Here is a 16,518-nt window from a genome sequence, read left to right on the forward strand (position 1 = left end):
TTGAATTTTCAAAAATATTTTTATAAGAACATACGTTTCATTAACTAAAGACCCAAGTGCCGAGAACCCGGGCATGGTCTTAATGGACCTAAGCCTAAGAGTCAGGATCAGAGCTTAAGCATCAGGGACCTGAGCACGGCCATCATGGATCAGGGCTTGATGTCGAAGCATTGGGCACATGCATCAGGGGTTCGGGCCTGGCCTTGATGGACCCGAGCATGGGCGTCGGGGACCCAGGTTGAAGCACCGAGGTTATGGACTCGGGCCCGATCATCAAAGACTTGTGAGTGGCAGGACTCAGGAACCAATGTTGGGATTTCCATGTCCAAGTATATAGTTTCGAGTTCAAGCGTCGATACCTAATCATTATTTGGAAAACATTTTTTCGGTTCTCCCAAAGAGGAAATCATTTTTCTGAATTTAACTTTCGATAGAAAAACATTTTCCGTTAACTCATTTTTCCAAGCGAACTAAAGGCCCGTTTGGTTCGACTTTGGGGGAATGCAAATACTTTTGGGCTAAAAGGGTTTTCCGAAATGCAAGTAGTGTTTGGTAAGTGTTTTTTAAAATCAACTTAGGCTAAAGGACTTTTGCTAATTTTTTTTTTTTAAAAAAAAGCTCCGGTGGAGCTAAACCACCGGCCGCCGCCGCCGACCAGATCTGGTCGCCAGCCACCACCGCCCGGGGTCACGCGACCCCGGCGACCGCCGACTGGGGTTGCCGGACCTCGGGCGTCGCCTGGGTCGTGCGATCCCGGTGACCCCAGGCGACGGTCGCCGAGGTCGGGCTAGCCCTCAGGTGGCGGTCTCTGGCCGCCGAACCTCGGTCTGGGGAAGATGAACAGTATCGATGAACGGTGCAAGTTGCATTCCGAAAATGTAACTTCCCAAAGCACCTCCGGTGGAGCATTGGCCAACAAAGGTCCGTTGGAAAGCATTCCAAATGCAATTACATCTTCCCAAAGTGAATAAAAAAGGGAAAAACCACCAAAACCCAAACTTTCCACTTGTGACACATTACTCGAACTTTTTGTGACACAAACCCCAAACTTTGTTATTTGTGACACATTTACCCGATATACATTGTCCATGGGCATTTTCGTCTTTTAGCTTTTTCTTTTTCTTTTTACTTTTTTTTTTTCCTAGCGAGGGCCGCCTCGCCGGCGTCGAGCGAGGCTCGCCCTCGCTCGCCCGGCGAGGCAGAGCTCGCCCTGCTCGCCCAGCGAGGCGAGCCCGCCGGCCGCCGGCGAGCCTCGCCTCGCCGGGCGAGCGAGGCGAGCCTCGCCGGCGTCGGCGAGGCTCGCCCCTCGCGGCGAGCGAGGCGAGGCTCGCCGGCTGCCGGCGAGCCTCGCCTGGCTCCGGGCGAGGAGGCGAGGCTCGCCGGACGCGCGAGCCTCGCCTCGCCTGGGCGAGCGAGGCGAGGCTCGCCCGCGGCGAGCCTCGCCTCCTCGCCCGCGAGGCGAGGCTCGCCGCGTCGGCGAGCCTCGCCCTGCCCGGGCGAGGAGGGCGAGGCTCGCCGGCGTCGGGCGAGCCTCGTCCTCGCCAGGCGAGCGAGGGCGCGGCTCGCCGGCGTCGGGCGAGCTCGCCGCGCTGGCGAGCCTCGCCTCGGCCTGGGCGAGGAGAGGCGAGGCTCGCCGACGCCGGCGAGCCTCGCCTCGCCCGGCGAGCGAAGGCGAGGCTCGCCGGCCGGCGAGCCTCGCCCTCGCCCCGGGCGAGCGAGGCGAGGCTCGCCCGCGCCGGCGAGGCTCGCCCCCCTCGCCCGGCGAGGCGAGGCTCGCCGGCGTCGGCGAGGAGGCGAGCCTCGCCGGCGCCGGCGAGCCTCGCCTCGCTCGCGGCGAGGGCGAGGCTCGCCGGCGTCGGCGAGCCTCGCCTCCTCGCCCAGCCGGGCGAGGCTCGCCCGGCGCCGGCGAGCCTCGCCTCCCTCGCCCGGCGCCGGCGAGCCTCGCCTCGCTCGCCCGGGCGAGGCGAGGCTCGCCGACGCGGCGAGGGCGGCCCTCGCCGGATGCGCGAGGGCCCTCGCGGGACAGCGGCGAGGGCCCTCGCCGGAAAGAAAAAAAAAGTAAAAGAAAAGAAAAAGCTAAAAGACGAAAATGCCCATGGACAATGTATACGAAATTTGAAATTACAAGGGATTTGTTTTTTCACAAAAAAATTTTAGAGCTAAAATGAGGCTCAAATGAAGTTCTAAATCTTTGAACCAAACGGGACCTAAATGCCAGAAAATAATTGAGTCAAGGTCCACGATTGTAAATCGGGCGAAAGTTCGTGTGCTTATGATGTCATTGTTCTTCGTGCGAGGGTCAAAGGACCCTCTCCAAGTTACAAGAGCGAAACGGCAGGCCCGTCGCGTCGCCGAGTATATGAGCACATGGTGTGGATACCATAACTCCATCCCTCCCCACCCCCGCCCGACTTTTCCAACTTTGTCGTCTCTCCCCCTCTCCTTCGACAAAACGACCGAGCACTGATTCCAACTGACGAACCAACCACCTTCTCCTCCTTCTTCTTCTTCACCTTCTTCACCTTCTTCTTCTTCAGTTCATGGCCTGAACTGAGCCCTCCCCCTCGGCGCTTTCACCGATGGACGCCCTCCCTCGCGCGGTCGATCTCTGCAAATTCCGGTCCCCGACCTCTCGCGCCGTCGTCGCGCCGCCGCGAATCGTTGCTTCCCGGCCGCTGCTCCGCGTTTCCGGCGACCCCGGCTTCCCCGATTCGTTGCTCCGAATCCGATTCTCGGGTGCTCCTCGCGATTGGCGATCTCGTCCCGTTGCCAAAGCTGGCGATCACGACCACGGCCACGGCCATCACCACCACCATGACGACGACCACGATCACGACCACCACGGCCACCACCACGGCCACGGCCACGGCCACCACCATCACGGAGGCGACGCGAAGCCGGCTGGACCGCAGAGGGCGCTGGACGAGTTCGCCAGAGCAATTGGATGGGTGGACTTGGCGAATTTGTTGAGGGAGAATCTGCAGACGTGCTGTTGCTCGGTGGCTTTGTTTCTAGCCGCTGCTGCTTGCCCTTACCTGATTCCGAAGCCGGTGGTGAAGCCGTTTCAGAACTCTTTGATACTCCTCGCATTTCCCCTCGTTGGAGTGAGAATTTTATCTGGCTTTTCATGTTACTTGTTAGTTTGCCACCCAACGTGGAGCCTTTGTTCCTGAATTTTGTCGGTTTCGTTGTGCTTTCCTACGTTGTGTGGTCTGTCTTAAGCAAATCAAGGGGGAAAGTTGAAGCATTATCTGATGAAGTTAATCGGATTAGATTTTTTCTGATTATAGAACTGTCAGTTCCTGTGGAAGGGTTATTTAAGTTATGTCATTGAAGTTAAACAATGGAACTTAGCACCGTGGAGACATGTTTTAGGAGGATTGTGCTTTCTGGCCTACATTTGTTTCAAAGGGACGATTTGTCAGAAAAGGAAAGGATATGTTCCTGAATTAGGCCTCAGCTCTTGCTGTGATACACAAAGTAATACCAAAATCAGCTGTACTGTTAGATGAATATGGGGCACGCTGTCTAGTTCTACTCAACTTCGAGTGTGTCTCTGTCATTTTTCCAAAATTTATTCGATGTGATAAAGATCCCCCATCTTGTGGTTTATCTTAGGTATCGGCTTCCCTTGATGCACTCACTGATATTGCGGCTGGAAGAGTAAACATCCATGTGTTGATGGCTCTTGCGGGTTTTGCATCAACGTTCATGGGAAACCCCTTGGAAGGGGGCTTACTTCTGGCGATGTTTAATCTGGCTCATATTGGTGAGCAGAGCTAGCTATTCTGATTCTGATGCACCTAATACAAGTTGGGAATGTCCCAGCTAATTCGTATAATTTGCAGCTGAGGAGTACTTCACCAGCCGTTCAATGATTGACGTGAGAGAGCTGAAGGAAAATTATCCTGATTTTGCGCTTGTCTTGGATGTGGATGATGAGGAATCACCTAAGTTCTCTGATTTAGCATATAGAAGTGTTCCCGTGCAAAATGTGGCAGTCGGCTCCTATATCTTGGTTGGAGCTGGAGAGGTCAGCAAAGGCCAATTGCCTCACTTATTCATCCTTGAACCATCATGTTTCCTCAAAATTTTTGTCAAACAAATCTTGGTCGAGAGAAGTTTGACTTTTTTGTGTATTAGTTAGTCCTGTGAATGATGCCGAGACTTTTTTACACTTCCAGTACTTCCCACATTTCTCTTTTTTTTCTTCTTGAAAGTTCATGATTTTTCTTTTACTATTTTTTTTTATGTCTTGAAAGTTCCTAACATCTGAGAATAACACTAGTGTTGTGGTTAGTCTGTGCCTGTAGATTGTGAAGTTCTCCAGGGTAGTGCAACCATAACCATTGAGCACTTGACTGGAGAAGTCAAACCATTAGAGGCTAAATGTGGAGATAGGATTCCCAGCGGTGCAAGGAACTTGGATGGTAGAATAGTTGTAAAGGTATGTACCGTGTCCTACCGATAATTTCTAACCTTTTCAGAATATTAAAAAATGTCATGAAGCTATCTTCTTGTTTATAGTGTTATCTGCTTTTCCCGTTGCCAATTTCAGCTCTGCTTACTTTCAAATGTTTTGTGAAATGTGGATTTGTTATTTTATAACCTTGAGGTATAGTAAAGTGAAATGTCCTTAAAAACTTGCACTTCAAAATTTGAATTCTTGGATGTTGGAGTATGAGCTGAATTGTATGACTGAGCTTTTGTTGCTTGCTTTTTCAGTAATTAGTATAAGCTTTCTCAATCTTACATATTAATAATTTAATCTACGAAGCATGGATATCCAGCAATTGGTATATGTACCACATAAGTACCATGTACGGATAACCTTTGAGTACTCCCTGGTACTTTTACAAGAGAATGTACCTACTATGATGCTGCCTATAAGGTGCTCAACGTAACTTGTGCATGCACTCTCTTTCTCAAAAATATATTTTCAACTTTCATTTAGGCAATAAAGACCTGGAAAGAATCAACACTGAGCAAAATCGTACAGTTGACAGAAGAAGCACAACTCAATAAGCCCAAGCTTCAAAGATGGCTTGATGAATTTGGTGAGCATTACAGCAAGGTGGTTGTAGTTCTATCAATTGCAGTTGCCATTGTTGGCCCGCTCTTGTTCAAATGGCCATTGTTTAGCACCTCAGGTATGACGTCAGTACAGAATTACTTTTGTGAAAAGTGTCCATCTAAGTCTTTTTATGCTTGTAAAGTAACCAGCTTTATTGGGTAAATGGCCATAGTTTTCATTCTAATTGTTCATAAGAGAGGAAGTGTGGTTTTAACTAGATTAACAAGTGTAGGAAAACTCCATACACCCTAACCATTGGTTGGCTCCTTTTTTTAGCAATTAACAAGTATTCTGGAAAGATCCTGACAATATAGGTGGACAAACCATTGTGCATGGATTGTCTGGTTGTGGAAATCTCCTGCACGTGATTGATACTTTACACTGAAAAGCAATCTCTTCTCTATGAATAGCAAATTATCATGCTGGAATAATAGAATATTAAACTAGAATATGCAAAATATTAGCTTTAGGGAGATGCTGCTGTTGTATAGTCACGCTTTATTCAGACATATGGTGGACAAGCTATATATAGGAGGTATGCCATTCTTGATAGGTACATGAAAGTCTTAAGCTACCTAAGAAGGGCGATGCTTGAGTTCTCTCTCTCTCTCTCTCTCTCTCTCTCTCTCTCTCTCTCTCTCTCTCTCTCTCTCTCTCTCTCTCTCTCGGGCACGCACGCACAAAGATCTCCTTATGCTGAGTACGACTTAGGTTATTCATAGGAACAATTATTCTCTCTTGTTTCTCATTCTATAATTGTATGTGGAGCAATTAGTAAGGATGCACACACATATTGTCATTGCCTGAAATTAGGGCTTACCAATCTAGTAATGATCAATTTGAGCTGACGAGTGTTCATTGTTGAAGAATGTACCAAATCGCTTGATTAAGTCAAAACATTCTTACACCTTAATTACCGGAACCGATCATTAAGACCACACTAAATACATCCGAGATATAACGAAAGATCTCTATAGAAACTTGAAATGTTCTGACTAAATTGAGGAGATCATCAGAATTTTCATGAGGAGCATTAATCGGAAATAATCGATCGTTGTTTGGAATTAGGCCTACTCTTGGGTCATGACTCTGGAGACATCCTCAGATAACCTCTTTTTCTTACAGCAAGTTTACAATTGCACTTTTAATTCTAGCCTTCCGATTTCATGATCATTCAGATTGTCGAGGGTCAATATATAGAGCATTGGGCCTTTTGGTAGCAGCATCGCCCTGTGCCTTAGCCGTAGCTCCGCTGGCCTATGCTACTGCAATTAGTTCCTGTGCAAGAAAGGTACTTGTCAACTAACTCCAATAAAATTATTTTCTTTTCTGATTAAGTGTTGGCTCTCCATTTCTGTTTAGCACAATTACTGGTAAATTCTTGAAATTTAGCTATTCAGTTGATGAGCATCATGACCTTATACTTGGCATATTTGAATATGGTCTTTTTATTACGAGTGAATTCACTATCTTTTGGTAAAATATCTGAAGTTAGGTGCAAAGCTCAACAGATAGATAAACATGGCTTTGTATACCATTTCATAAGATACTTTGCATATGTTTGCATTAAACTATACCGCAGTATATACAGTTCTGTGCCTTTACTTTTTTTAGAGTCGTTATTTTTATACCGGTCATTTCTCTTGTCACCTGTGCAAGTGGGAGAAGTACATAAGTTGCTCGTGATTATGATAATGTCTAATACTATCTTAATTTTACTAGGGGATATTGCTGAAAGGTGGGCACGTCTTAGATGCTCTAGCTTCTTGCCGCACTGTAGCATTTGATAAAACTGGGACATTGACCACTGGCGGGCTAATGTTCAAAGCAGTAGAACCAATCTATGGTCATGGGAAAAGAGAAGACGAATCAAAAATTGTTTCTTGTTGCAATCCAAGCTGTGAAGAAGAAGCTCTTGCTGTAGCAGCTGCAATGGAGAAGGGTACCACACATCCTATTGGAAGGTACTTTGCTTGATTTTTCATGTTTTTGCCAGACTTCTGGCTATATGAAGCAGGCTTCTGTTGAATGTTGACATTCTTTCCTTACAGATATTCTTTGTCAGAAACTTACTGTGATATAGCATTTCTAGTTGTTGTTCTTTAATGTGCTAATGCTAAGATACATGACACAGGTCAGCAAGATCTCAAAAGAGCATAATTTATATAGCAAGGTTTTCTACGGTTAGTTGATGGTATATGAAGGGCCCAAATTCCTAATTGATTAGGCATAAGGATATGAATGATTGAGGTTGCAGGCTATGAATAGTCGTTTGTGAACATTTGTGGTGGGTTCATTGCTGGATCTTACAGATTGAAGACATATGGTTGTAATCTGTAGAAACGGTTTAGAACTAGTGTATTACGGATCTGTTAACATATGAGGAAGGTCATAAGTCTCTTTGCATTTCATCCCTAGATTTACCAGCAGTGAAATACCAATTGGGTCGAAAGAGCAAGCTTCTTATAAAGTTTCAGGAGTGGCTTCAGCAGATTGAGGCACCTCCTTCATTGCAGAGTTTGAAAAAGTCAAAATAATAAAGAGGAAATCTTTTGGACAGGATGTTAGGATACTAGTCAGGTAAACATGACGCAGTTTTACGGACTTTTCTCATTTGACTTCTTATGCCTTGGTCACATTTGGCTCTACCTCATCTTGACATTTGTATGTTTAAGTTGATGGATGGATCAACAGCCATCATTTTATTGCTAAAAAAAAACCTTGGCATCCTCATTCAATTATAAAAAAACAAGTTCTAGAGTATTCCCTTACATGTTACTCATTATGACATCTATATATAGCAGTTGTAGTAATCGAGTGCTACTAGTTTGACAATCCAGATCATTAAAGAAGGGTAGAAAATATATTCTTTCATTCTCTAGTTTGATAATCAAGGTCTGATTAAAAGTCCATCTCCGGTGAATATTGTCCATAGTGTACACATATGAGCATCACCTACTTTGTTTCTAGTTGGCAGTAACAAGAGAACGTCTGTAAATCAATCAATACGTTTATGTGCTCTATTGTAATTTTCTAACATTGTAAAATGTGCTAGAGTGAAAAGCTCCATTTGGTGCACCAGACAAGTATATCAGTTCTCAATAATAAGATTGCCACATTATTACAAGAGGTGGCTAAAAAAAGTTTTTGCATAGGGATAAATTAGAACATTGGCAACGTGATTAATACGGCCATGGTCCACTGCTGATACTGAGCAGAACCCTGATTGTCTTTTTCTCTTTTCTGTTGTAAACTAAATGACATTGGAGTTCCTTTTCTTTAGGGAATAGTTTTCTTGAACATGTGTGTCCGAGAAAATTTACTTATTGTGCATAAGAGTGAATGTATCGGCTACTAATATACTCTGTTAAAACGAGATTTTGTTATAAGTTCTTTGACATTTGATAAGAAAACAGCTTTCGTTCTTTAAAGCCTCAGGCTGTTGAAGATACCCATCCTTGTTCAAGACGAAAAAGTACTCTATTTTAGTGTTCTGTACTGCTATACACGCTGGTTCAATTGGTCTGAAATATGAAATTGCTTGTATTTTTATTGAAGTGGTGTGCTTGTTGTCTCTTGAATATTGATATACACTTTTTGCTCTACTTAAGAAAGAACTTGCCTTTTTTGTTTGTTGCAGAGCTGTCGTAGATCATTGTGTGGGGAAGGACCTTCCTTCCATTTCTGTTGAGAGTTTTGAGTATTTTCCTGGTAGAGGTCTTATTGCCACTCTGAACAATACGGAGGTAGAGTTTCCACAAACACCAAAATTTTTGTTTGCAAATTTTTGCTTCACAGCTTCGTTATTATTTTTCGATGTGCAGTCTCATTCTATACCCCCCTAGATCTGTTAGAAGCTTTAATATTGGCAACACATGGATTGAGTTTTCCTCTGAGTAAATGCCACTTGGTTGAATTCTGTGGTATATTCAAGAGGATGTCTTAGCTATGAGTTTCTTCAATCACTACAGTCCTACATCCTGCTGGTGTGACAGTATTGTCGTCAAGGATGAGATTATAGTATATAACTAACAGTGACAGAAGTTTGAGAGGTCAAGACCTCTATAGGATTAATTAATTCCAGAAGACCTCAGCTTCTCTGCAGATCCCTTGGGTGCATCAAGTCTAATAGGCCAACTGTCAAATAAGTATTTTTTAACTATCAACACCACATAATTATGCTGCCTAATATGAGATAAATTAGCCATGTACTATTTTGATGGCTGTAGGACAATCCATTTCAAATTTGGAGATTGCACTGCAGAATTTGGTTTCCTTTGTCGAAGTCGGCTCAAATGGTTTGATTCAAGATTTCCTTTGCCTGAGAATTGAATCATTCTGCATAGCCATCTCCTGCTACACTCATAGTCTCTGAAGGCTAAGTACCAACTGTGTAGGCATCTACTTCAAGATTCAAGTATCAAATACGTCTCCTCATTGTGATGCGCAAAATGCTCCTGGGTGAAGGAGCAGTTGCATTGAATAAACCTAAATGATCATATTTGGTGAAATCAATTGATGTACCTCCTAGTACTAATATAAGTGGTATCATCCTATAAATGTCCTATGAGGAATTCCCTGCAATTTTGATACTATTTGTCAACTAGATTAGTTCAGAAGGTGAGAGCAGCCACCACTTCAGTATTTCTGAGTGGCTCTCACACTGCTTGAAGTGGCGCTGAACCAACAGCTTCATTGAGGGCTTGAAAGGTAAGAAATCGTCAAAGCAGTTAGGTTGTAAGGAAATTAATGAAGGACAACGGGAAATAACAAAAGTTGACATCTTTTGAAAGACTTATTGAGCAAACCGTTTAGTTTTGTAATAGCTTGAAGAACCCTTGAATAGAAATCTGTATCTTATTGAGCAAACCGTTTAGCTTTGTAATAGCTTGAAGAACCCTTAATTAGGAAGCGGTATTGATATGGTTAGAAAGTGTATTCTCAAAATCAATATCAAGATGCGAGTTACTAATTAGACCACTTTGCGATCTGTTGTTTAAGTATCTACTTACTGTTTAACATGACAACTGGTGCCGGCCAATGCATTGGTCGTGCTATTTTTAGTCCAAGCGCCCAGCAACTAAGCTATTGTCCATCTGAAATGAACTTGAACTTATTAAACCTTACCAGGGGCTTACATGACCTTTGCCTCTAAAATACTTCCATCATGCCCTTTGGCATAGTTCTCTGCTGCCACAGAAATCTATTCATGCTACACTGAAGAATTTTTAGTGTGTTTGTCCCCTTATCCTAAAAAGAATTTCACGAGCACAAGTTGAGGATTATAGTTCGTACTAGAGGACGAACTTTGAATCCTAAAAAAGTTTAGCTATAATTGGGGTCAAATGCTTGACTTTAAGGTGAAGAATTTTCTAATTGTCTAACTTACTTATAAATGTGTTCATTTGATCCTAAAAGGACTTCACAAAGTTTGGAGCATAAGTTGAGGGCCATAGATCATTTTAAAGGAGAAACTTCCAATCTTAAGAAAGTTTAGCTCTAATTGGATCAAATGCTTGATCTTGTGAAGTTTAGTGCTTTCAGGTTGTCTAAATTACTGACAATTGTTTTCATTTCGATTGTAAAAGAACATCACAATGGATGTCGTTTTTATTTACCATTCTGAGGTTTCCTTTAATAGGTCTAGTCTGATGGAAAGTCCAAGCAAAGTTAACCGTGGAGATTTATTTTCGATCATTATGCTCATTTTTATCAATTGAGTTGTGGAAAAAGAGCATAAGGGATGGTGAAAAATTGAGCATGGGTCTATCCTCACTTTTTCTTTCAATCATCTTCCTAAGCATTCATTAACAACCCAAACAACAGCCACAGATGATTTCCAACCTAGACGTAGGATCATGTCAGCTGGAACCTTCAGGTGTTGGCCATTAGTTTTACGGGGAGGAAAGAGTTTCCCTCTCTAGTTCTCACTAATGAGCTTGATTATAGTTACAGTATCATCTGTTTCTCAATCTATTATTTTCAGGCGACTATCGCCTATTATTATGATATGCTGATGGGCTAAGTGTGGGCCTCTTAACATTCACTTTGTGCTTGATTCAAGCATTTTGGCCTCTTGGTTTTGGAGAGCCAAACTATTTCTGGCTTATTCAAACTGAAAGTTTTCATCTGCAAAATATGTTGATCAAGGACACTGATCTGGAGATTTGCAGCTGGTGAACATTTATTATGAAGACGAGCTTTCTCACAAATGTTATCAGCTGTAAAGAACCTCTACTCAATGGATATTTTCTCAGCAACTTTAATCATCTCAATTTTTCGCTAGCATAATCAAATGAGATGCAGTTCATTGTTCTAGATGCCTGCTTGAGCAAAGTACAATGGCGTGAGTCACATAACAATGCCATTTTCTTCCATTGCAACATAATTCTTATCTTCACTGAACATAATGTTATATTATATTCCTTTGGCATCTGTATGTTTCACAAATGTCAGTTTTCTGCCTTTATCATCACATGGATGGTACAACAAATCCTAGACTGAGAGGGAGTTGTTTGTATCCCTTAACTTGCATTTCACTGATATCAGAGTGTGTTTTCTCTGTTTCACTATAGGCAGGAAGTGGAGGTGGCAAAAGTTTGAAGGCATCACTTGGTTCCATCGACTTTATAACTTCATTTGTTAAATCTGAAAATGAATCAAAGAAGATAAAGGAGGCTGTTACTGCATCTTCTTATGGAAGGGATTTAGTTCATGCTGCTCTTATTGTTAATAAAAAGGTAATGCTCAAGTGATGCTGTTATTCCTTGTTGTGTTAGTAAAATGTGTTTACTTTCAACGAAGTTGTACAGCAAAGGTCGTGTATATTTATATGCTGGTGGGTCTACATATACCATAAATTGGAAAATGGACGGCTAAGATGTTGGGATACATGTTGACACCTGACACCCACTCTTCGAATCTGACTTATGTGGCTTGTATAGATATTATGGATTGAAACTACGTGTTCAATAGCTCTACTTTTGGCAAAATTGAAGTACTATACTCAGCTTGCTTATAAGTTTATGCAGATAACACTTATTCATCTCGAGGACAGACCTCGGCAAGGGGTTGCAGAAGTGATTGCGGCATTGAAAGATGAAGCCAATCTGCGTGTAATAATGTTGACTGGTGACCATGAGTCAAGTGCATGGAGAGTAGCAAATTCTGTAGGTATTGATGAAGTTTATTGTGGCCTGAAGCCTGAGGATAAGCTTAATTACATAAGAAGCATCTCAAGAGATACAGGTGATCTTCCAACCTGAAGTTAAAATCACTCTTGATGAATGATGACTGCTGTGGTTTTGTGCTTATAAACACAAAGTTTGTTTGATAAGTAGCAATTGACCTGTTAACTCTCTTGGATTCATCACATTTTACAATAAGTTTTTGTGCTTATGGATATGTAGTTTGTTTCCATGAGTAGCAATTGCTTTTTTTGTATTCTTCATTTCGAATCTGCTAATTATTAATTTTATTGACCGTTTCCCCTGAATTTTTTAGTTTTTATTTTTTGGGTGAATACAATGGCATCCTTGGGGTCCATGAGTTGGCTTTAACTGATTATTCATAGACATGGACTATCCAGGTCCAAAATGGACGCACATTTGGTGTTTTCTTGACAATTCAGAACAGAAAAGGTTTGACACATGATGTCTTGTGTTGGTTGCTTCCACTCTACCGAGAAGCATCTTTCCATTCACGCTCAATTTTTCAACTGTTGCCTACGCTCATGGAAACCATCAGATGCATATTGACCCCCCAAGTTTCTACATACTTGTTTGATGATTCTTCTGTATCAAATATTAAACGAATTAGTAGTTGCAAGTTCCTCTTCTTCTTGATGCTTTTTCTTCGTTCGATTGATTACTCATTTTAATGGCTAAACTCAAGATATCTGCTTTCCAAAATGGAGTTGGTGCGCCAGTTTTATTGCTATTGCTCGATAGGCTTCCATTGTGTTTATTGGAATACCGGTTTAGTTTCTCCCTTCCTTTCGCATCTTTTGAGCCACATACTCTACAACTGGATTTGTTATCGGGGATAAAGTTTGATTCTTCCTTCATAATGTATTTGCACAATATGTCACTGTTAGGTAAAGTATTTTGGAATTTGTTTACAGGAGGAGGCCTTATTATGGTTGGTGAGGGTATTAATGATGCACCTGCTCTTGCTGCTGCTACGGTGGGCATCGTGCTTGCTCAACGTGCTAGTGCAACTGCTGTCGCTGTTGCTGACGTGCTGTTGCTGCGAGATAACATATCGGGTGTTCCATTCTCTATTGCCAAGTCACGGCATACAACGTCCCTGGTACTTCGATGCATGATCATTTATTCTTGTCTATGTCTTCTAAGAATGCTTGTCCCTTGTATCTCCCGTATGGACATCATGTCATGGTTTCTGACAGTATCTACTTGCAGGTTAAGCAGAATGTGGCTCTTGCTTTATCTTGCATATTTTTGGCCTCCTTACCATCTGTATTGGGTTTTCTTCCCTTGTGGTTGACGGTATGATTCATTCTGATCATTTTGCTCTGAGCCATTCTCGATATTTCCTCAGTCTACCTTGTGAGTTGATAATGGCAATAATCCAATAAATTGCTTAGAATGCACCAATACCGAGTTTGTAGACAATAAAAGTTCCAATATCTCCTTGACCAAATTAACTCACATCGGTGACGTGTCCGTCTTTGTTTGTTCGTTGGGCTTCTGTTGATCCTAGCCGCTGCAGCTTGTGGCATAGTGCAGTTTCTCTCACATTGTCACCCCATTGCAATAGGTTGCATAGTGTAACTTCCATGTGCATATGGAACTGTCATTCTATTATTTCCTACAGTTTCATACGATTAAATTAAGGTGTGACAGAGATGTTTTTCTTAGTTGACTGGGGCATCATGGAGTTACTGACGCTAAGTACATGTCCAATGACCACAATTCATTAGAAGAACACTATGCATACTTTCTTGCAATGCCTCCTTAAGTCTTCACATTGACCCAATGTCACATTCCAATTGCATCCCTGGCCTTTGTTCTGGGTACCTATAACTCAGTTGTTTCGACCAAAATGCAGGTCCTTTTGCATGAAGGTGGTACCCTCCTCGTCTGTCTTAATTCCATTCGCGCCCTTAATAATCCTACTTGGTCATGGAGGCAGGATTTGTCGCACCTGCTTGGTGAACTGAAAGGAAGATTTGAGACCTGGTTGAAATCAAACCTCGACTCGACCATAATCCAGGCTACACATTTGTGAAGTTCCTTTAACTAGCTATCATTTCCTTGCTCATCATCTCCTTGTGGATTCGAACGTGAAGGAGCACTTGCAACATCAAAGTGTATATCCTGTAAAATTAGGGGATCGGCATAATTAGCAGCTACCAGAGCTAGTATCTTCTTTCTCTCTCCCCTTATTGATTTTATTCTTTTTTCTGTATTTTCATTGTATATTATGAACTGTTGCGATTAAAAGCGAAAAAAATCCCTTTTCTGTCAACGAGCTTGGACGTTATTAAACTATTTAAAGTGCAATAAATGGTCGGAAAACCTAAAATGAGGCATTTACCCTGGTCAGGGAGCCCTGGAAGAACGAGGAATTTGAAAGAGTTGTGCATGGTCTGTGCATAAAGAAATTCAAAGAGAAGCGAACTCATGTGTGGTGTTATTCAAGCCCATGGAGGAATAAAGAGGAATTAAAGAAGCTCATTTTATCCCTTTTGAGTAAGTGAAAATGTTCCTTTTTTTCTTCTTCTTTTCTTTTGGTTCTTTTCTTTTGGCCCCTTTTTACCGGCCATAAGAAAGAAAAGCTTAACTTACAAACAGCGACTCTACAGGATTGATGTCCATGTTACATGTTACGCAACTCCTTTGGGTCATGGTTAACTTGGGTACAGTTTCAGATAGTAATCCGTGAAAAGGATGTTGTGGCCGATATACTTTGCAGACATCCCACACTGGCAGTGCCTCCCATTATTGGAGCTAGGAGTGTGATTGTTCTTAAGTCAGTAGGATCCAGACGCCGAACCTACCCTGTTCCCGGTTTTTGAAAATTGGATCTTACTATTTGTCCAGGAACCTACCTTGCTTGTCCCAGTTTGGCTCCAGAGTCTATCTGGAAACTGGTTTCTTTTTTTTTTCTTTTTTTTTTAGCTTCATTTTAAAAAAAATCAAAACAAAATAATATCAGTAACAAAATAGTTGAAAGTAAAATATTGATACAAAATAAATAGAAATGTATAGCGATAGTACAGATGGGTGGGGTGGGTCTAAGCTCATTTAAGAAAGGTAAATCATTCTCTTCAGACAAGTTCTAACCAGCTCCTAGGTGAGTGGGTGGGTCTAACACCCACAATTTGGAAACCTACTCACACAGTATAAGTTCCGACCGGACCTGTTTCTATAGGCGGTCAAGAACTAGACCAGTTGCATAGCCCTAATTAGAGCAGCTTACGTAAGCTTTTCAGAAGTTGTGCTACCTAACTTTAAAATTTGCAGACTTATAATACACATATGTATACAAGTAAATAAAGAAATCTTGCATCTGCTAAGTACCAGGTACTTCGCCTATGGACGCCCATTTTTTTGATGCGTTTATACCTATAGTTTCATGAATCTGCTCGAGATAAGTTTGTCCTCTCATTACCCAACATGTGCTCTGTCTCTCAGAACCCCTTTGTTTTCTCCCTCTAATTTTGCAGTTCTCTTAACTTCTACTGCTCTCGTTCTTCTTCCTATTTCTGAGATTTGATCCCGTCCTCTTTAGCTAGATCCCGACCCCATGGCCGCTGGACCTAGTGAATTCCTAGAAATTGCTTCCTCGTTTTACATCCTTAGAAAAAGTATTTGAAGCATTAACCACACGATTGAGCGACTTAATAGATCAATCATGACGTTCGTGTGAATGTATCCCAATTAAATTTTATGTTTTTGGATTTCGAAATTTTCTTCTCTCGTTGCTAAATATTTTCAATGTATTATTACCACGTGATTCGACCATTGTGTAAATCAATTTCGGTGGGCCTTGAATCTTCAAATTAACTCGTACTGTTTAGTTCAATCTCAATGGGTTGATCAGGTCTCCAAAGACCGAAATCCGTAAACCGTTGTGGTCGGAATTCAACTCCATCCCAGTACTTCTCAAGATGATATCCATTATTCGGGGGGGAAGTTTGAGAACCGGAAAGGTACACATTGTCACCCTGCATCAAACCAAATAAGAGAATTTAAGGACCGTTAGGACGGCCCTTTTCCGGATGGTCTCAAGCCATTCGAATAAAGCCGAAGTCAAAAGCCACAAAACAAATGTCGAAAAAATCTCAATGAAAGCCATACTCATCTTCTCCTCCTCCTTCCTTCAAATTTATTCACAAACTCCATTAAATATCTACAAGTTTCAACGCTCATACATCTCCAACCATTCGTCACAATCCAAATTTCCGTCAACAACATTTC

At 42.3% G+C, this 16,518-nt stretch overlaps 1 protein-coding gene across 2 annotated transcripts; it reads left to right on the forward strand.

The window, feature by feature from the left end:
* Positions 1-2,345: 2,345 nt before the first annotated feature.
* Positions 2,346-15,202, forward strand: LOC115694339 (probable cadmium/zinc-transporting ATPase HMA1, chloroplastic). Of its 2 annotated transcripts, XR_008817200.1 has the most exons (15): positions 2,346-3,104; positions 3,619-3,769; positions 3,849-4,033; positions 4,301-4,447; positions 4,955-5,150; positions 6,253-6,365; positions 6,797-7,038; positions 8,715-8,820; positions 11,650-11,814; positions 12,106-12,322; positions 13,197-13,384; positions 13,495-13,581; positions 14,144-14,456; positions 14,642-14,787; positions 14,971-15,202. XR_008817200.1 is itself a non-coding variant. In XM_030621467.2 (13 exons), the coding sequence occupies exons 1-13, from the start codon at positions 2,580-2,582 to the stop codon at positions 14,321-14,323; spliced, it is 2,502 nt and encodes an 833-aa protein (XP_030477327.1). In that variant the 5' UTR covers positions 2,346-2,579; the 3' UTR covers positions 14,324-14,563. The 2 variants fall into 2 exon arrangements, 1 of the variants encoding a protein (XP_030477327.1); XM_030621467.2 differs by lacking the exons at positions 14,642-14,787; positions 14,971-15,202 and having other exon boundaries at positions 14,144-14,563.
* Positions 15,203-16,518: the final 1,316 nt, after the last annotated feature.

This window comes from Syzygium oleosum, unplaced genomic scaffold, assembly GCF_021117445.2.
Source record: "Syzygium oleosum isolate NSW1041296 unplaced genomic scaffold, Sole_v2.1 Sole_v2.01, whole genome shotgun sequence".
Classification (NCBI taxonomy): Eukaryota; Viridiplantae; Streptophyta; class Magnoliopsida; order Myrtales; family Myrtaceae; genus Syzygium; species Syzygium oleosum.